The sequence below is a fragment of the Cygnus atratus genome, chromosome 25, assembly GCF_013377495.2.
Source record: "Cygnus atratus isolate AKBS03 ecotype Queensland, Australia chromosome 25, CAtr_DNAZoo_HiC_assembly, whole genome shotgun sequence".
Lineage (NCBI taxonomy): Eukaryota > Metazoa > Chordata > Aves > Anseriformes > Anatidae > Cygnus > Cygnus atratus.
The window spans coordinates 1,630,770-1,651,377 of record NC_066386.1 but is presented as its reverse complement, the minus strand read 5'-3'; the positions used below and the strand labels follow the sequence as shown (position 1 = coordinate 1,651,377).

Sequence of the window (20,608 nt, the reverse complement as noted above, 5' to 3'; positions counted from 1 at the left end):
CAAAACAGGTCTGCTCTGATCTGTAGATATTTACTCAGTTAAATATTTAATAATCAATAAGTTAAAAGACACCAGGAGAGAATACAACGTATGCAACCTTACAAGAAGATGAAACAGTCACAGTTCATCTGTATTTTTCAGGTACTTAATATTAGGGTCTGAAGAGACAGGCTGCATTTTTGAGAACTCAGTGACTGTGATAGAAACAAGCCATCCCAGGGGAAATTTTTCAGCTCGAAAGAATACAGCAGATCCTAACAGCCAGTAGGATTTCTGTAAAGGGCACTAAGATCAAACTGGTAACAACAATGAAATAACTGCAACACAAAAAAGGAACATCCTACCAGCATGTGACTTAAAAGCTACCAAAGGTCTAAAGGCAGTTCTTCTATTCGTGTTCCTCCGTCATAGATAAGTAGTAGTGATAATACAGAGCTAAAATGAAATTTTGAGGCTGTCTAAAGTTCTCCACCCTCACTCTCTCTTTTCTTTCATTGTTTTTGTTTTGGTTTTTGTTGTTGTTTAAGTATTTTCCAAGCATACCTTAAGACACCTTATCAGGATAACCTTCCAGTACAGACAAGTCCCTGCAGTGAATGAGTACGTATAGAAAAAGTGTATAAATTAAAGAGAAAACAATGTACGTTCTCAGAAAGTACATAAACGGATTAAGAGACTCTTTTGGCAAATATTCTTCCTCTTGTTGCAATAATTTTAGAGACTTTTTTACTCCTTACAAACCTATAGATTGCTCTAGCTTGTCTGTGAGAAGCATCTGCAAGGACTATCTCTAGAATCAGTGATGGAAAATTGAATGTGACAATCAGTTTTACTTACTGTAGTGGAATTTGTGAAAAAGGTCCCCCACTGCCCAAAATCACACTACCCAGACAAAGGGGCAAAACAAAATTAAAAACAAAAATCACTTTGCCTTAGTAAACTACATCTTTCGATACCAGTAAGAGAACAAGCAGAAGCCCAGAAACTGTGTTTACGCTGCTGAGGTGACACCACCATCCTCCAGCTGTGAAACAGGAGATATTATCACACCGCCAGCTACTTGAAAACTTTCATCATCTTTGAGCCATTGAGTGTATAAAACAGCAAGATAAGATCAGAAAGCTTTTGAAAGAGATTGCATAAGCAGCAATACAGCAATGTTGGCAAAACCACAGCACAAAGGACAGGACGATGGATTCAGTCAGAAAATGTTAAATAATGCTTATTTCATGGTTAAAAAAAGACCAGCAAGGGCAGAAATGGAGCTTGTAGAAGAAATATGCACATGGATACTGACAGCAGAGTGTAAAAAGCAGCAACACATAATGAATTTGTAAATCGAGGCCACCTTTGGAAAGCAAGGACTGAGCTGCCAGCTACAAGAGGTTGTTCTGAAGCTGCTGAGAAAAGGGCAGCACACAGCAGACAACAGTTCCTCAGACTTTCCCTTCTTTGCTCCCCACACCCCAGCTGTAGGGGAGAACTAAACTGCATAAATGCCTTACAGCCAGGAGAAGATCAGTAACCAGAGAGGAAGAAAGGCAATATAGAAGTTTCAGTAACATCCGGCGAAACAGTCGCTGGAAAAATGTACACATTCTTCCAGCCAAAGTGCAAAAATTTACCCATTTTGTGTGCAAACGTTTGGGGTCCATCTCCAACAAGACCAAGGTACTGCTGGCTTTGCTGTTGTGTACAGTCGCAGTAAGGTCTGGCTGTTTGCACGAATGAAATCTCTGCTCTATTATAAAGTAGGGTGTAAATTTCTCCCAGAGGAAGCATTGTAAGAATAGAGCAAAGCGGATGCTGAGGAAAGGAGATTTGTGTTCGAACCAACTCATTTAGCTTTCAACCTGGACAAAGATGAAACGTTACAACGCAAATGTAGTTTTGGAGGTGGTGACAGACATCTGGAACCAAGCACTACTTGCCAAAACTCAGGATCTTCTTACAGCTTTTTCAGAAACGTGCAATTTTGTCTTCAGATACTCTGCTTTGGCACCAAATCTAACAGCTGAGGATGAAAACCTCTTAGAGGACCTCTTAGAGGTCCATCTTGGGTAAACTTCTGGGGATCAGTGCATGACTAAAGAATGGTTTCATTTCTTTTGTGGTCTCAACAGCATGATTTCAACTGATTTGTATAAAAAACCTTTTGACTTTTCTCTCAGTACTATTTTAGAGCCTCGAGGATCTCCATGCCATAAGCAGCACGCACGATTACTCTATGCTCTGTAATATATGACACAGAAACAATAGGGAGAATGAGCTGTTTATATTAAACCTTACAGGTCTTTCCACACAGTGGTTTATAGGTCATTGCCTGGCTTAATAAAGCTTCTAATTGTGCTACAATTGCCTTTATAGCATAATTCAAGTATCCTTAATCTTCCTATTATTTTAGATCAACAGCTTTTTGGTGGGCAAAAAAAATAAATTTTTTTCTTTGAATTTGAGGACTTAGCTATCTTGTGCACTGGCCTGTCGCCTTCTTCACAAAGAAAGAATTTTGATTTTTCAATACGAATGCCAATGCACTGCTTGAAAGAGATTTCTCATCACTAAATATGCTCTCACAGTGAGGGCAGGGATACACAAGTTGGACAATCTAAAGAGACAAGTCACACAGTCCTGTTAATAAAACTCTTGCATTATCACGTATAGAGGGGAAAAAAAAGAATATAAGCAGCATAAAAGATCTTAAATGCATAGACTATGAAAGAGCAGAAGTCTTTGACAACAGCAGCTACACAGATCTGAGCAAGGAATGCAGATGAATAAGGAAATAAATAAATGCACAGTCTTAACATGAGAGATTTGGGTTTCATCTTCTTTCTCTTAGGGAAGAACCGAGAACAATTCTCTTTGTGTAGCACCATCAGTTCCAACATTAGCTTCAGCAGGACCCGGGTAAGGTGATTTTCGCATTGAAAAGCAGATCCAGGTTGCATCAGGCTACCTGTTCCAGAAAAGCTACAGGAAAAGAATGCCACCCAAAGAAAGTGAAATGTTTGGTCTTAAATAAATACCATAAACCCAGCAATAGGCCAGATTGCCTGAGATATGAGCACAAAAATATTGTTCAGCAAATTATTCTTGGCACAAACAACAAGGCTGGTAAATGCCCTGGGAGAAGGAAACACCCTGATGGTGACACCCACTGTCAAAAGTATAAATAGAGAGAGCTGGGGATGAAAATCTACAGTCCTGAATCTTATCAGGCTGTGCACCTAGATTTGGGCTTGTGGCTTACCTCCTACCTGCTGTCACGATGAGCTGTGGCACTAAATCTTCATCTAGCATCATTAAGATTAGTGGTGGTGGTGGTGGTGGTGGTGGTGGAGGATGCAGCAGCGGAGGTGGTGGAGGGGGCAGCAGCTGCGGGATACGCAAGTCTGGTGGATACTCCTCAGTCTCCACTAGAAGATACACCTCTTCTGGAGGAAGCGGAGGCTTTTCTGGGAGAAGCTTTGGTGGAGGAGGCTCCAGGAGCAGCTATGGAGGGGGATTTAGCAGCGGCAGTTGCGGAAGGATTGGCCGCAGTAGCTATGGTGGGAGAATGAGCAGCGGCAGCTACGGAGGAGGAATGGGTGGAAGTATGGGAGGAGGATTTGGATCATGTGGAGGTGGTTTTGGGGGAATGGGAGGTGGTTATGGAGGTAGCATGAGCGGAGGCAGTTTCGGTGGTTGTGGATATAGCGGAGGTGGATTTAGTGGCTTTGGGGGCAGCGGTGGCTTTGGTGGTGGCAGCGGTGGCTTTGGTGGTGGCAGCTTTGGTGGTGGCAGCTATGGTGGAGGTAGTTTCGGTGGAATGGGCTTCGGTGAAGATTCCGGGCTGCTCTCCACGAACGAGAAGCTGACCATGCAGAACCTTAATGACCGCCTGGCTTCTTACATGGATAAAGTTCGAGGCTTGGAGGAAGAAAATGCTCACCTTGAACGTCTGATCAGGGAGTGGTATCAAAAGCAAGGTCCCACTGGTACCAGGGACTACAGCCAATATTACAGAACAATTGAAGAACTGCAAAACCAGGTATGACGCAATTTGACTAACTTTGGGCAGCTTCTCATTAGAAAGGTCTGGCACTTGCCTGCTACGGCACCATTTTCCTATTTGGGGCAATGTATTCCTTGGTTTGCTTTAACCAGGAGCATCCTGGTGTGATGACCAAGCCTGATTACCAGTTTTGCTTTGCTCTGGTTGACACGGGTGCTCTGGCACACTTTTATTTGGCACATGTAGCATCCTTTGGTGCAACAGGAGGCCATTATTAGTGCTCCCATTAGGGGGCCTGTCCCCTTCCTTCAATGCAGTGCCCTTGTTCATTTGCTCTTCACTTTCTCGAATGGGAGATAGAATCAGTGCTTGCTTACGTTGTGTTACCGGTGGCCAGATAAACTGAATCTTCTTGTGAATATACAGGATGAGCTAACATGTGGGCCACTGCATTTAGTCTAACCCTAGCTCTCAGCCATTTTTTACTCTCCTACATGAATATTGTTGCTGCCAGATGCAAGCGTAATGTTTTCCCACTGTTTTGGGAGTACGGTGAGCTTACTTTATTATTCTTTCCAGCAAGGTATTGCACTTTTGATGGATATTTGTAAACCAAAATTGACAGCAAAGGCACCAACCAGTGCTGATGTTATATAAAGGCACTCTCTCTTGGTTGGGGACAATAACCTTCTCTGTATAGCACCTGCGGCATTAGTCAGGGTTACAAAGATATTCTGAAATGTGTTAAAGCACAGGTATTTTTTTCCTATCTGTGTGTCAGACTGCAAAGACGGCTGCCTGATTAACATCTGCCCTCTCCCTTCCAGATTGTTGGTGCAAATGTGGACCTCAACAAGATCCTTCTTGACATTGACAACACCAGGATGACTGTGGATGACTTCAGACTGAAGTGAGTCTTTCTCTTCCTGTCTCACGCCATCTTCCCTGCCTTTACCACCATGAATTTGCGTTGCCACTCTCCTGTTGTAGATACTACAATGTCTTGCCTCCAACAACAGAATAGATAATTGTTGGGAAGAGCATTGTGAGAATGACTTTAAGGGCTTTTCATTGCTATTTTGCTTTAGAGAAGTTGCTGAGGAGTGCTGTTTAAAGGACTACATTCTGTGTTTCTCCGCCTTTGCTTGTAGATTTATAAGCATAATCCTCATCATATAAATCCCACAGGGTAATTCTACTGAAATCAAACAAACCTATTGTAGATGGAAAGAGAATTAGGTCCTTTAAGAACTAAACGATGGGACTAGCAACCAAAGATGTACTGGTGGGAACTGTTCATAAGCAAGACAACAGAGAGCTCTGGCAGCAGCTTTACAATCTTTCTTGTCTGTGATTTAGGTATGAAACTGAATACACTCTCCACCAGAGTGTGGCAAGCGACATTAATGGATTACGTCCACTTCTGGATCAACTGACTCTAGCCAGGTCTGACTTGGAGACACAGTTTGAATCCCTTAAAGAAGAACTGATCTATCTGAAGAAGAACCACGAAGAGGTAAATTCTCTGCACTTTAAATTAATAACTAATGAAAACCCAACCCTCAGAGAATTTCCTGTGTATTTCTTCTGCTAGCAGTAACCAGATCCAGCTGGCTTTGATCATCCAACTTGACCCAATCTGGCTTTGATTTGCAGGGGTATGCAGCAGCCACAGCTGCCTGAAACTGATGTAAGCAGACACCTAGGTCAACGTGTGGCAAAATGGGGTCGGGAAAATGAATGGCTTTCAGTACCAGGCACAATTTTCTTGCTGAAATCATGGAAGGATAATTGGATAGGATACATGGAGGAGTCAAAGGAAATATTCATATTGTCTGCAATGCTATTTCCCATTGAGAAGGACAATACACAGCAGGATTTTCACAAAGAGCATGTTGCACAGAATTCCTTATCATCCTGAAGAGAAAAATTCAGGATCAAGGAGTATGTGGTGCCTGGCTACTGCTCATTGTGAAGTTTAGCTTGGGAATGGCAAAACTGCTTTCTTTCGCAACAAGGGCAGATGAAGGAGTGATATGGATCTGTGAGGACTTGTGTCCCTTTCTTTATTTGAAACTATAACATTTCTCCTTTCTTTCAACTTTTTTTTTTTTTTTTTAATCCAGTGGGGCTTTTTTGTGTTTTGCAGGAAATGAAAGGACTGCAAACACAATCTGGTGGTGATGTCAACGTGGAGGTCAATGCCACTCCTGGTATTAATCTGATGGAAAAATTGAATGAAATGCGTTGTGAATATGAACGGCTTATTGAGAACAACCGGAAAGAGGTGGAAAGCTGGTATGAAACCAAGGTAAAGTACGAGGTTTTTTAGTTACTACATCTTTCACACAGAATTAGAAGGACTGGATGTCCTCATGCATTAACTAAGGGACATTCATTTTAAATGATTTTAAGCAAATTACTGTAACAAGTCAGTTCTGGAGTATTACATGTGAAAATGTGTGTGTTCTGGCAGCAAGGTGAATTACACAGAGGGTTGGTGTGGGTTAGTGGACTGGCACGTGGGAAATATACACAGACAGTTTACCTTACATCTTCTTTTACACATATTCATTGCTTTCTAAATGCTGTTATGATACCCCCACAATGTTTTCTTATAATTAGAAATACCTCAATTTTATATGTGTATTTTTTAGATGGAAGAAGTTAACCAACAAGTTCACTCAAGCGGCCAGGAGATACAATCAAGCAACCAACAGATCTCTGAGCTTAGACGTGAATATCAGAGCCTGGAAATCGAGCTGCAGTCGCAAATCAGCATGGTAAGTAAAGGTGTTTGCTTCCGTGACACAGGCTGTATGTGCCACCAGAATAAACAGAGATTGGTTATGCCTAGAATTTACTCCATCTGTAGAGAATGGGCTGCTGGATTACTTCATCATCAAAGACATGCTTTTCTCTGTTTTGTGTAGATCTTCTATTTTTCCACCAAAACAAGTTAGACTTGCCACATTCTTGTAACCACTGCATTTTTTCTTCCGTTTGCAGATAGACTCTTTGCAATCCAACCTGGAAGACACGGAACGTCGCTACAACATGCAGCTGCAGCAGATCCAGAGCATGATCGGCCCCTTGGAGGAGGAGCTGGCCAGCATCCGCTGCGAGATGGAGAGCCAGAACGAAGAGTACAAGATGCTGCTGGGCATCAAGACCCGCCTGGAACAGGAGATCGCTCAGTACCGCGCACTGCTCGAGGAAGGACAGCAAGACCTTGTGTATGTACACTGACAAAAGAACAGCCTTATGTGAAACCCAGGGCTGCCTAATTAGTCACAAAGACAGTAAATGAACAGTTTAGACTTGCAAAGCAGGTTTTGTACTGAAATGGGGCTAATTCAGCTATCTTGACCAATCACCTCCCAGGTTTGAGGTATTATAAATTTCTTGGCAAGTCTATTCAGAATTGAAATTATGTGATGAAATATCAGTGCAGAAATTCTGAACTACCAATTTTGGGCTGGATAAGGAAAAGGAAACCCATGCACATGGCCTTACTTTTACCGATTCCAGAAAAAGCCAGGAATTCAACAAGGGGAAGTCACTTTGAAAAAAATGAAACCAGAAAAATGATGACTTCCATAAAAGTCTAATGGTGTGATTCCATGGAAGCTCAGGCTCCTCTGGTTTCCCTTACACAGTGAGCTCGCTTCTGTTCAAACATGGTGCCTGAAAGAACAGCTGAAGCTTCATGTGCTGTCTTTCCAGTTTGGAGGACAGTGATCCATGCGCTAGTGCAACTGATAAAGCAGCAGCGCTAAATCTTGCAAGAAGTTTATGAGTAGTATGTGGAAAAAGCCGAAACTCCTGTGTTCAAGCTGAAATTGAAAGGGAGGTTGATTTTTGGCACCTCATCAGTTGTCTTTCTGATCCGTGTGAGGTTCCAAAAAGGCAAAGTACAGACAGGCCTGGGTGCAGTGCCTGTAGGTAGGTTTCCTTCTGAGATCAAAAATGCAGTTGATTAACTTTTTTTTCTTTCTCTCTCTTCACAGAGTCCCAGCAGGAGGAATGGGAGGTGGAATGGGAGGAGGAATGGGAGGAGGAATGGGAGGTGGCAGAATAGGAGGTGGTAGCTATTCTGGAGGAGGAAGAGGTGGTAGCATAAGCGGTGGCTATGGAGGTGTTAGCTCTTCTTGTAGCAGTGGAATGGGAGGAGGAATGGGAGGAGGAATAGGAAGCGGAGGAATGGGAAGTGGAGGAATCAGTGGAGGAATAGGAGGAGGAAGCGGAGGAAGCTGCGGCGGTGTTATTGGAGGAGGAAGCGGAGGAGGAAGGATCTCAGGTGGTGTCAGCAGCTCCCACTCCTACTCTTCATCTTCCCAGTCTCAGGCCTGCAGGGGCAGTGGTGAAAGCCAAGGTGAGAACTGTTACACGGACGCGGTACTCTCGCAGTCCCATCCTTACCAATTTATACACCATATCAGCATCTTCTCCTGAGGGCAAACAGTGCTGAGGATAAACAAGCACTTCTGGAAAGTGCTGGTTTTATTTTATTAAAAATTCTTTTATATGTATGTGAAGGACCAACCCTACTTAAGATACACACATTCGATTTCTATTCAATCTCATGGATGGTATCACCATAGCACGTAGTTAAAACTCCAGCTGGTTTTCCTCATCTCTCTAATTCGTTACAGAAGCTCCTAAAAATGTTGCTTTCATACTGTGGCAAAGTTCCCCTTTATGCTTCTGGAACAGCTCATGGTCATCTATCACATAACCAAGCTTCTTTTCTGCCTGGTACATATCTCTGTGCCTCAGAGATTGGGTGCCAGTACTGAAGAAATTAATGCTTTCTTTATCTCTACACAGGTTATGCAAGAAAATCTTTTGACTAAGGACACACCCTGAGGATCCTACAGCGCAAGATGTTTCAAACAGAAATTGGCCCAAATCCTCTGCATTCCCCGCGCTCCTGAGGAAAGAGAGATGCTCCTCATGGTTCCTCAGTGCTGCTGATGCCATCTATCCAAAAAGACCCGTCTGAACTACTCAGATGGACCACCTGCCACGCATGCTATGTGCTTCTTCTACCTAGAATGCTTTGTGGGTTCAATCATTTGCACTTGAACTTCTTGCTTTACAGATTCAACCAGTTTGTTACTTGCGTTGTTCTGTATCAGGAAAATGTCGCTAATAAAATTTCATTTCTGTCTGATGCAACCAGAATCTTGTGTCTACGATTTTTTTTTCCCATTCTGCAAGTATAAACACTTAAAAAGAAAGTACAAAGCCAAACCAACAATTGCCTCCAGGCAGAAAGTCTGATGATACATTACAACAGCTGATAATGAAATTTAGAGTTAAAGCTCAATTTCTGAGCACTTAGGGCAGATCATAATCTTCTACATCATCCTGCTACACCTTTGTTTTTTAATAATGTGCCTGATACTCCTGTGGAGCTGAAACACAAAGAGACATGAACGATCACAGAACTGTGACTGTGGAATGAAAGCAATATTTCAATTTGTAGTTCACAAAAACTTATCTGACACTCATCAGTTTAAACTAGAAATGCACAAACTAGTGATCTGTTTTTGAACAGATGGGAAAAAGAGGAAGAAGGGGAACATAATTTAAAGGATCTTTACCAAGTTCCACTCCATAAAATGCTATATATTAACCACAACATTTGGGTCCTACCTGCGTCAAATGAAATAGGCATGAAAGTAACTGGAATGTTTATTTTTAGATATAAGAAGATCTGTACTGTCAAGAAAATTAACATAAACTCTTTCAACTTCATCCAGCCGTTCCCTGAAAACTTTCCTGACTCCAGATTGCAAAACAGCTCAGAGCAGCCCAACAAACCAAGCACCAGAAAGCACCCTCTCGTCATTAGCTCTCTCTGGAAGCTGCATTTGCTTCTGTCCAGCTAAACGTGCGCTATGCTTCCTTATATTCAGTACTTCAAAGAACTTACAGTATAACTTTCTCCAGTGACTGGGACAATTTTGTTCATAAAAACAAAGCTAGCTTTTTCACTGTAGCCCACCCCCTGGGATAAAACCCTTTCCAGGGACTTGGCTGACAAAACGACCTTTCCTCCTGGAGCCGAACAACTTCAGAGATCAAAGGAAATGAAAACCAGTATTAAGCTTTCCAAAGCAGTCTCAGGCGCACACGTTTCAGGAATCTCAGGAATTTCTGCATGATAATTTAGAAGAGAGATGGCTGCTAGATTAGGCAGATCTTAAACCACAGCTTTAGTAATTTTAATGAGCAGGTAGCACCCAGGTTCCTCAGACTCATTTGAAAGGCTCAGTCCATTGTATAGCTACCACCTGGACAACGCAGAAGAGAAGTCAACTTCAGGCCGTGCAGTCCTCAAGTAATGCGAGCAGTGGAAAAGAAGGAAAGGAACACAAAACCCCTGTGCTGCCCCACAAAGAAAGGAACACAAAACACCCGTGCTGCCCCACGTGCACGTCTGCCCGTGGATCCCCTCTGAGGCAGGTTCAGCTCACACAGCTGACCGCAGAAGGCTCTGCATTACCCAGGCCAAGAGGGGATGTCAATGGTGAGTACAAGATTTGAAAAAAAGGCACACAGAGGTAAGAGCTCCAAAGGCTGGCAAGTATCTGGGGCAAGCAAGGGGCCAAAATTTCCCCAAGGCTGCACAAATCTCACCTGTACGTGGCCTTGCAGGCCTAACCGCTGACGGAGGGCTGTGCACTCGGTGACTGGCCTCTAGTGGAGCTCAAAGAAAATGTGGTTTTTGTGCAAGAGAAGCTAGCGCCATTGATTAAAGGCCTAATAGGCCAACGCACAAGGGTGTGGACGCAGAGAATAGATGTAAAATTGAAATACATTCCAGAAATACATGTCATGCTGCCACGCAAACTTTCTCAACACTTGGAAACCATTCAGGGGAACAGAAATACCTCATCTTCACCAAACTGAACTCTGTAGTTGCTTGTGTTGTGCTTGCACGACTTATCAGACCTCTTAAACAGATTCTGTGCTACACAAATATTGCCAGTGCTACCTGCATGCATCACCTAGACAGAGAGGCGATGCTCACAGGGAATGGCATGGAGATTATTTCAAAGTAATCTCCTGCGGTTATGGCACGCTCCCCTAGAGGGCATTGCATCGTTACCTCTTGCACCCTGTATGGTACAACTACCTCCACAGATGTCAATCTACGCTTCGAAGTGTATTTAAACCACACTTAAAGTGTAACCTTTACAACCAATTTATTCTCCCGTCTCATAACTACCTAAGAGGCACTGCGCACTACGCACCATATGATGAAGTCCGAAGGCGCTGAAATACACAGGGTGGAGACAGCACCCAGTCAGCAGGCTGCTTAGAGGGAACGAAGCATTTTCAGGCAAAAGTCACTGCTGTGACTGAGAAAACTGAAAGAGAGTATGAGAAGCATAACGAATCTCACTGTATCTTACACATATGAGGAAAACCCTGTGGACCTAGAGAGTAGGAATGCTGGATGAACGGCATACAGCCGGGGTTTGCCATGGAAAGCTGTGAGACTTGGCACCACATCCCACTGAAGGTTATGGCCACGGGGATGATTCTCTGCTCAACATAGAGAAGATCAAAATGAAGAAATAATTTATTTCACTGTGTCAGTCTAGGGCATGTGGATACCATGAGCTGTATTGTGACTGCTGTGGGAAGTTTTGGTGACACTTTCTCAAAAATAACACGAAGAGCTGAAAAAGATTCAGAGAATGGTGGAAAAGGCATAGAAAAAAAATTCTGCATGGACAATAGATAGCATCCCAGAGTGTTTCAGCCTTGGAAAGAAGCACATGATGTCCAAGGATATGACAGCATTCTGTCTAAACACAGCAGTTCGCAAAATCAGAACTGACAGGAAGGTGTTTCTAATTAAAGCCAGTTGATTGAAATTTGTTACATCATAAATTTGTAGATATCTTTTCATAATTTAGCCTCACTTTAAGTTCAAAATTTTATTTCTCTCTTAAGGACTATTTTACCCACCTTGAAGTCCCTTTCCTTCAGAAGTCAGAGCTAACATCTCTAGCTTCTTTCCAAGTCACAGGCAAGAACATGCCTTTAGGCAGATGAATTCAAGTGCTGGGATTCAGCACCTGGAGTTTACACCTCACCACATACTAAGCTTCTAAGCACTGAGCACCTCTATAGGTAGCAGAGGATATTCCAGTGGTAACAGTTCACATCCCTCCCCTTCCACCTTGACAGCATTTTATTGGCAAGCCAATAGAATTCTTTTGACCATAGAAGAAAAAGAGGCGCATGGATATACAAAATAGCTATTGCAAAACAATAAACCTAAAAAACCCAGCCCACAAAACCAAAGACTCTGCAAGAATACAGCTTCGCCCCGGCTGATGCCGTCTGTTTTCAAGTAGCTGCCTGTCGGCGCTCGGAGGCGCGGCAGCAGGAGCCGTGCCTGTGCCTGGTTTCCTTCTGTGCCTGAGCTGCTCCAGGCTGGCAAAGAGGAGTGCCGCTTCCCTGCGCATCTGAGAGGGGGAAGAGCAGTCGCCAGGTGCCAAGAGCACAGCACAATTAAAAGGTGCCCCTGCTCAGTGCTCCAGCCCCAGCTCCTTTACAGCCGCATGGCGCATACAGGGACACTGTCCTCCAATTCAAACACTCCTCTTATGCTTACCTTCACGTGCAAGGCAACCTAATCCCTTCTCATTCTCCTTTTGCTAATTTTAGTGGGTTTATTTCTCCTTCTGTGCTATTGAATCTCTCCCAAAAATATGTCTAGGCTGAATTCATCCTCCCTCAGTGTGGATAAGCCGATTCTGATGTTGTAACTCACAGCAGTTCCCACCAGCTCCTTGGGCTTCCTTTGTGCTAGCCAAAGCCTTGTGTAGGGGTTGCGGTGCCAATATTTAGTGGACAACTGGAAACCAGAACATGCTTCCCTGCAAGGCTTTTCTCTGTTTTATAAAAGCTTGATCGGTGAAGATGGAAAAAGCAACTCACTGAACATCTGATATTGCATAGACACTGGAAAACATACGGAAGTGTTTCTTACGCTTTGTTTCGTGTTGCAAAATATTCTTTCACCACTGGCAAACACAATTCACTGTAACAAGTCCAGATAATTATTGTATTTTTTCAGAGGTAGTTTCTGGCACCGTGTCTTTTAATGTAAATGATTTTTTAACTGTATTACATCATTCTACAGTGTATTTTGAGAAATGGTTATTTTTAATATGACTACAAAAATCTGAAATATCAGAGATTTCTCCTCTCAGTTCCCTACAAGTCCATTTAAAACAGCTAAAATAAAATTGGTAGCTGTTTGATGAGAAAAGATTTAACATGTTTTCCCTTGCAAAATACTAATTCTGTGGCTAGAACCCAATTTTCTACAACACGAAAAATGACTGTTGTCACCATCCTGCACTGTCAGAAAAAATAAAGGAAAGATAAATACCAGAAAGAACTTCTTTGACATAAGCAGTGCCAAGACAGTAGAAAGTCCAGTGTAAAGCTCCCTTTTATGAAGGATGGCAACACAGTTTATAAAATGAGCAATTTCTTTCAGGAAATGAAAGCAGGTTTTCAAACAGAGAATGTAAATTCCAAATAAAGTAATGAATGAAGAGCCCCTTGGAGGCTGCTGGAGCTAGGAATCATTGCCTATGATGGAAGAAGGAAGTCAAAGGCTGAAATACCGAATTTCACCACACTGAAGACTGAAGGAGACAGGCAACCAAGGCGGAGCCTTCATTAACTCCTATTACTAGAGATATATTGCCAGATTAATAAAAGCTATGAGATACTGTATTATCCTACAAAATATCTAACAAAGAGCCACCCACATGAAATTATCGTACATGCCTTGTGTGAATCAACACAGACATACTTGAGCAGAACGGTAATGTGTATTACTTACCCAAGACTAAATTTCATTAGCACATCACTTTTGGTGTGAGCACTCCGGCTGGCAAACTTCATGGGAAGCTGGGCTGCCGGAGAGGTGACACCCACCCAGCACCGTATAAATAGGCACCAGCGAGGGCAGAAGGCTGCACTCTGATTTTCTCTATCCAGCTGTGCAGGGGCTTTGCATTCGGGGCTGAACATCTGATAGATTCCACCATGAGCTGCAGCATCAAGAGAACATCGAGTACCTCCTACAGGAGCGGAGGAGCGGGAGGCATCTGCGGTGGCGGCGCTGGCCGGAGCTCCTCCGTCTCCTGCAGGCGATACGCCTCCTCCGTGATAGGCGGGGGGAGCTCTGCGGGGGGAGCGTGCAGCATCAGCTACGGGGGGGGCATGAGCGCTGGCAGCCTCGCTGGGGGCTTCGCTGGGGGCCTGGGAGGAGGCTTCGGTGCCGGGATGGGAGGAGGCTTCGGTGGCGGGTTTGCAGGAAGCTTTGGGATGGGGGGAGATGCCCTGCTGAGCGGCAACGAGAAGGTCACCATGCAGAACCTCAACGACCGCCTGGCTTCCTACCTGGACAAGGTGCGGAGGCTGGAGGAAGAAAATGCTCAGCTCGAGCACCACATCCGCGAGTGGTACAGGAAGCAAGCTCCCACCGCCTCAAAGGACTACAGCTCCTACTACCAGACCATCGAGCAGCTCCAGAACCAGGTAGGACAGACCAACGCACGTGGCTCCGGCCCGCACTAACGCCCTGGCGTGAGGACTTGCTCCTGCCCTGGGCTCCTGGGGGCTGGCAGGGAGCTCGGGGGCAGCCTGATGCTGCCCACCAGACAAAAGCCTGCAGAGCTGCCCCATCGCCCAGCTCCCAGGCAATAGAAGCCCTCACCGACCCACAAGGGCATGGCTGTGGGGGGGCATGCCCTTCTGCATGGGGGGCACAGCCCGAGGCACCGAGCTGTGCTCCACAGCCCAAACCTGCTGGTGCATGTAGTTCAAAACCCGCACTGTGCTGGTGGCTCCAGGGGGGTTTCCACAGCACTCCCAACCCATTCAGCTGGATGCAGTGCGAAGCCAAAGCACAAAGATCTTGCAAGGACTGCAAGATCTGAATTCTCTCTGGTCTTTCACACTCCTACATAAACCACCTGGAAGGACCAAGGCCTTCCCTTACAGCTATCTTACATCAGTACCAAGAAATTATAGTAAACAGACTGAGAAGGAGCACTTTGCAGGAGAAGGGATGAACACATTCCCTAGGAGATGTGGAGAATTATCTGAGAAACAGAAGAAAAGAATAGGGATTTTGGAGGTCACTCTGTTGCAGCCTGAGTTACCTTGACAAGTAAATTTGTAGCTAACCCTCTCATATGATCCTTGCATCTTTGTGGGAAATGAGTCTGAAATCCACAACAAAGCCCTCTCAAAGCTTTGGGTCTCCTTTCTTCTTCTCCTGGATGTCCTGAACTCAGACTCCTCTCCAACTTCCTCTTTTGCAGATCATTTCTGCCACTGTAGACAACAACAAGCTGCTTCTGGACATTGATAACAGCAAGATGACTGCTGACGACTTCCGAATGAAGTGAGTATCTCTCCAGGAACCCTGTGCATCTTTTCTGTCCTGTTCACGAATTCAGTAGACAACACATTGCACAGTTGTATTTCGAGCCTCCATGTTTTTTGGGATACTGACATGTAAATATGTGTGCTGTTGACTGTCATTTCTGTCTCTGTTGTCTGTGGTAAAGGTATGAGAATGAACTGGTCATCCGTCAAACTGTGGAGGCTGATATCAATGGCTTGAGAAATCTCCTGGATGATCTGACTCTGGTCAGGTCTTCATTGGAATCTGAGCTTGAGTCCCTGAAGGATGAGCTGATTGCTCTCAAGAGAAACCATGAGGAGGTAAGATCCAGAATTCAATAGCACATTCAAGAAATATTCCTTTGATTTTTTGGGGTTCCTGAAGTTAAATATCAAAAATCAGCCCTATGTGATGTGACTATCATTCTTTCCTACCTTAATACTGCTTCACCTGCTGTCCCCAGCAGAAGAAAAAATGACCGGTGCTGCTTGTTTCTCTCCAACTCCCTGCAGGAACTGAGACAGCTGCAGTCTCAGACTGGTGGCGACGTGAGCGTGGAGGTCAATGCTGCTCCTGGTGAAGACTTGACAAAGATACTAAACGACCTGAGAAACGAATACGAGCAGATCATTGAGAAGAACCGCAGAGAGGTTGAGCAGTGGTATGAAGTCAAGGTAAGGAGCAATGCCAAAGTGAAGGCTGCCATCATCTTCCTCGCACAGCAAGGGGGGGGACACAAAGGAAAAGGCTGCAGTGGGGAGGGCAGCAGGCCAGGTCTGAGGGACAAGGATGGGTGGAAAGCCAGGGGCTGTGGAGCAAAGACCAGGCTGTCCTCCATGAGGGGCCAAGCAAAGGGAGAGGCTCGCTGCCTACCTGACCCTCAGCCGGCCACCCTGCTCCACAAGGGGATTTTCTCACTCCCATTGTGCTTCGTGCTTTGCTCCTGCAGATCGAAGAAGTCAACCGGCAGGTCACTTCTAGCAGCCAGGACATCCAGACAAGCAGCCACCAGCTCACGGAACTGAGACGCGAAATGCAGAACCTGGAGATCGAACTGCAGGCGCAGCTCAGCACGGTACTGGGGCAGGGCTGCTCGGGCTCTCTCCTCCTCGCGACGGGAAGCTCCCTCGTCCGGCAGGGGACGTAGAGCTCCGGTGCTACCCTCCCGCCTCTCCTCTTCTAGAAAAACTCGCTGGAGAACTCCTTGGCAGAAACCGAATCTCGCTACGGCTGCCTGCTGCAACAAATCCAAGGGCAGATTAACTCCGTAGAGGAGGAGCTGGCCAGCATCCGCTGCGAGATGGAGAGTCAGAACCAGGAGTACAAGATGCTGCTGGGCATCAAGACCCGCCTGGAACAGGAGATCGCTCAGTACCGCGCACTGCTGCAGGAGGGACAGCAAGACATTGTGTACGTATTAAATATTAGAGCATGGGTATTAAAGAAATCCTTGAGCACATAATTTCTAATAGAGGCTTCTTGTGCATGCAGCTACATTAGTATCTTTTTTGACTAAATATCCAGTGCTTAGCTGTTAAATTTTGGTGAATTATTCTCTTCTCACAGTGCCTCCCAAGGAGCTTTCCAAGGTGGTAAATCCTCCCATTCCTTTTCTTCTACTTCGTACTCTCACTCCCAGACTGGCGACGTTACAGGTAAGAATAGTTTGTTACACCTGTCCTGATGACAATACATTTTGTCAGAAAAAAGTTGTTTTATTCTGGGATGGGCAAAGTTCCCAGGTTGAGGAGCCCAGAAACAAGAGAACATCACCTTTCTGTCTCAGACAAGCCTATGGTTAAAAGACAGCAAGCAAGTCTTGCCCTTCCCTCTACCTAAATGTAAAACACAGATTATAAACTTTATATGACAGAATCTGCTCTTTGGGACATTGGAATTAAAAAATTACAGTTCTGAGAAATTGCCTAGCGTCTTGCTGGGCTTGGAGCCTTGTGAGCTCCTCCCATTCTTCGCTTGCTAACGCTGCATGTTAGGTGAAAAAAGTCAGATCAGCAGGGAAAATCAGATTTCCTCTTAAGACAATCATTTGCTCTGGTCTTCCACAGGACAGGCAAGAGTGTGCTAGAGCGATGGCAGTGATGCTGGCATCCTCCATCTAAGATGCACTGAAGTGACCCATGGACAATGAGAGACGGAACCCAAGCGCTTCTGCAGCTCAGCCGATGCAACCAGAAGGATTCGGAAGGAGTGCCTGGTCCCCTGCCTCGTCACCCCTTCTTCCATTCTGCAATGCTTGTCTTACTCAACTTGTCTTTGTCAACTGGTTCTTGCTTAAAGGCTTAAATTCTGCTGATAAAACTGCCTCCAATAAACATTACTTCTTTGATGCAAATAAAAACGTGTCTCAGAAATTTAATTTAATACACTTTGATTAATATTTACCAAGCTGTCCAATAAAATACAGGTTGTCCTTTCAGAGTTTGTAACATACTTTGAGAACAAACTGTTTTGCTTTAAGAAAATGGATGTCATGCCCGGAAGGTGTCACTGAGCTAAAGGAAAGGAGAAAGAAAATGACGGGTAATCCGTGAAGATTAATTAACCATTAATGTACTGAACTCTGCTCAATGCCACAGCTCTGACTCATCTGAATCCATTCACCTTTGGCTTTGCTCAGCTCATTATTGGTATAGTTCCTGTGGGAAGTGTGACTCAGGACAGGTTGCTTCAGCACACACAGGTTTCCTGACATCACCATTTCTCCACCTTTGACTATGCGGAGAATTACGTATTGCTAACTCCTGTTAGGAAATCCAGCCAACAAGGCAATGTGCCTGTTTCACTCAGTGTCATGCACCAAAAACATTTCTGTTTTATGGTAGAAATTTCAATTTAAATACCAATATGATGGCAAGAACCCAATTTCTGTCTGTATTATCGATTGGCTCCTACAAGGCCTTCCAAGGAATCAGACATGTTTTGTGCACTGAAAGTATTTTCTATGCTGCATGTTTCTGCTTCTCTAAGAAGATAAAGAATATGCAATACAATTGGAGATGAGAGGGCAATACTAAATTAGAATTGATGTTTTATACATGTTTTGCTTTCTGAAGATGACAGTGAAGTCCCTTTTTAACCCATAACCGTGTGCATCAATGTCACAAGATCAGACAGCTTTCATTCCAAGGGCCCCTTGTTCCCTTCTCCCCGATCAAATCTGGTCTCTAGTACCTGCCATTTCACTTAAGGCTGACGGTATTGTTCTGTTAGGGTAATAAATGAAAGGCTTTCTCATCATAAACAGCTTAGAAAAATGTTATTTAGGTTAGGTTTTCTCTCAGTAATTACGTGGCCTGGCTCAGCCACCACAGTACCGTAATTGCAGTCTACAGTAAGTATCCACAAAGAGAGATACTCCCTGTTCATGCTGAGAAACTGCGTTTCCAAACTGATTTATTTTAAGGCCAGCATCAGGAATTTGTATGAAGAAAAGCCCTTCTCCAAAGCAAAAAGCTCATTTAAGGTTTTAACTAAAGAGAAAGTGATGCAAATTGAATGCAAGCACGAGTTTCATCTCCAAAGGCTGCCAGAATTCACTCACGCCTCAGCTGTACTTAACACAGTCAAAGCCTCTTATGAAGACACCTTTTTTGAGCAGGGTTATGGAGACTTGAACTCCACTTAGTGCATATAAAATAAGCTCTGAAAGGTAATTCTGTTTTCCTCTGGTCTTCCAGCAGTACAAAGAAGCCTTGGAAATACAGCCTTCCACAGCCACAGAACTCCAGGGAACACCAGAGCTGCCATACACATGGTTTTCCCTGTTTCTGGAGTAATTGGTAAGAGTGTAAGGACTTTGTGAATAGATGGCAGTCTCCAGTCAAATCTGTAAAACCAAAGCTATGCACAATCGTCAGCCTGGCAGGAGGGGACGCACTACGGAGCTGCCGGTCACTGCAGCAGCACTGGGGCTCTGCTGGAGCCCTCCCGAAGCTGACAGAACATTTTTTTATTGTTACCACTGAGTCACGAGGTGCCAACCTCCACCTAGGGATGGAGCAAGGGCTGTCCTGGGAAAAAGGCATGGAACATGACACAGGCGTGCCAGAAGCACAGCATGCTTCGCTGCCATCATCGCAAGCTGGCAGGTGCTCCAGAAACCTGGGCAGACGCTGGCAGGTGCCTCGATACGGCTGCCTGCTCCCGGCACCTCCTTCACTTCGGCCTCGATTCTTTAGAAAAAGCAACACAGGTTGTGCACTGCCCTGAAAAGATCTACAGGGAACGAAAAGGGCTTTGGCAGTGAGGAATTTACATACAATTAGCTAACACCGTTGATAATGACAGCATATTACAGCAGGGAGAGAGAAAGAGAACAGGAAAGGACTGTTATACTGGAAAAGCTTCATTTCTCTTGGGAATTACTCTTGAAACCTTTTATTTTTTTCAGTGGTAGGAAGGACTACTGGTCTAACAACTTAGACTGTAGAATTAACACAGCTCACATTTAAGAGGATTTTCTGTATTTATCTACACGTTCAAGGTATACGGGTCCATCCCAGGGTGTCATGTAAGAGAAAAAACAGAACAGAATCTGGGCTATGGAAACCATTAATCTCTGAGCGAAGTGACGAAGTTCACAGATCAGAGATGCTGAATGCTGATGGGCAGAGCCTGAGGAATGCACTGATGGGAGTTCCCGATGAAGCCGATGAGAGCAGCACTCTTCTGACCAAGACGAAAGTTGACTCATTTGTTGCAGAACACTTAATTACCAGTAAATGTCTCTGAGGTTGTCCTCTCCCTCCTGTGTGCCTGCAGACACATATCCAGCACCAGCATCGAGGCTTCTGTGAAAACCACGGCGTGTTTTGGTTCTTTTGCCAGTTCAGAGCATCTGCTTGTGGTTCTGCATCCAATTTCACCAGACAGTAAACAGCACTTGGAAAGTATTCATAACATTGCTCCTTCAGATAAACTCTGATTGTGAGCAAAAGGTCTTCCAGGGCAAGAAGTGATTTCAGAGCTCTAGTGGTCTCTTCAAACAGCTGAGGAGCCCCTATGTCCTTCACAACAGAAATTGTCCGACCTTTATCTGTCACTGCAAGGATTATGGGTGCTAATGGCATGTCGAGAAGCTGCTCTTTTGCCCTGTGAAGCAAATTGGTGTGCCTGTTCCAAACTGACTG

General features: G+C 44.6%; 2 protein-coding genes across 2 annotated transcripts; both read left to right on the top strand.

The window, feature by feature from the left end:
• Positions 1 to 3,271: 3,271 nt before the first annotated feature.
• Positions 3,272 to 8,976, top strand: LOC118260887 (keratin, type I cytoskeletal 13-like). Its single transcript, XM_035571440.2, has 8 exons — positions 3,272 to 4,033; positions 4,825 to 4,907; positions 5,357 to 5,513; positions 6,147 to 6,308; positions 6,655 to 6,780; positions 7,007 to 7,233; positions 8,008 to 8,372; positions 8,828 to 8,976. The coding sequence occupies exons 1-8, from the start codon at positions 3,272 to 3,274 to the stop codon at positions 8,851 to 8,853; spliced, it is 1,908 nt and encodes a 635-aa protein (XP_035427333.1). The 3' UTR covers positions 8,854 to 8,976.
• A 5,113-nt stretch (positions 8,977 to 14,089) lies between these two features.
• LOC118260888 (keratin, type I cytoskeletal 16-like) lies at positions 14,090 to 17,544 on the top strand. Its single transcript, XM_035571441.1, has 8 exons — positions 14,090 to 14,584; positions 15,373 to 15,455; positions 15,622 to 15,778; positions 15,971 to 16,132; positions 16,408 to 16,533; positions 16,642 to 16,868; positions 17,025 to 17,113; positions 17,525 to 17,544. Exons 1-8 carry the CDS (start codon positions 14,090 to 14,092, stop codon positions 17,542 to 17,544), a joined length of 1,359 nt encoding a protein of 452 aa, XP_035427334.1.
• The last annotated feature ends 3,064 nt before the right edge of the window (positions 17,545 to 20,608 follow it).

Coding starts and splice junctions, on each gene's coding strand:
- LOC118260888 (XM_035571441.1), top strand. CDS start 14,090: ATGAGCTGCAGCATCAAGAGAACATCGAGTACCTCCTACAGGAGCGGA. Junction 15,779..15,970: donor TCAAGAGAAACCATGAGGAG/GTAAGATCCAGA, acceptor AACTCCCTGCAG/GAACTGAGACAGCTGCAGTC. Junction 16,534..16,641: donor TGCAGGCGCAGCTCAGCACG/GTACTGGGGCAG, acceptor CTCCTCTTCTAG/AAAAACTCGCTGGAGAACTC.
- LOC118260887 (XM_035571440.2), top strand. CDS start 3,272: ATGAGCTGTGGCACTAAATCTTCATCTAGCATCATTAAGATTAGTGGT. Junction 4,034..4,824: donor TTGAAGAACTGCAAAACCAG/GTATGACGCAAT, acceptor TCTCCCTTCCAG/ATTGTTGGTGCAAATGTGGA. Junction 4,908..5,356: donor GTGGATGACTTCAGACTGAA/GTGAGTCTTTCT, acceptor TCTGTGATTTAG/GTATGAAACTGAATACACTC.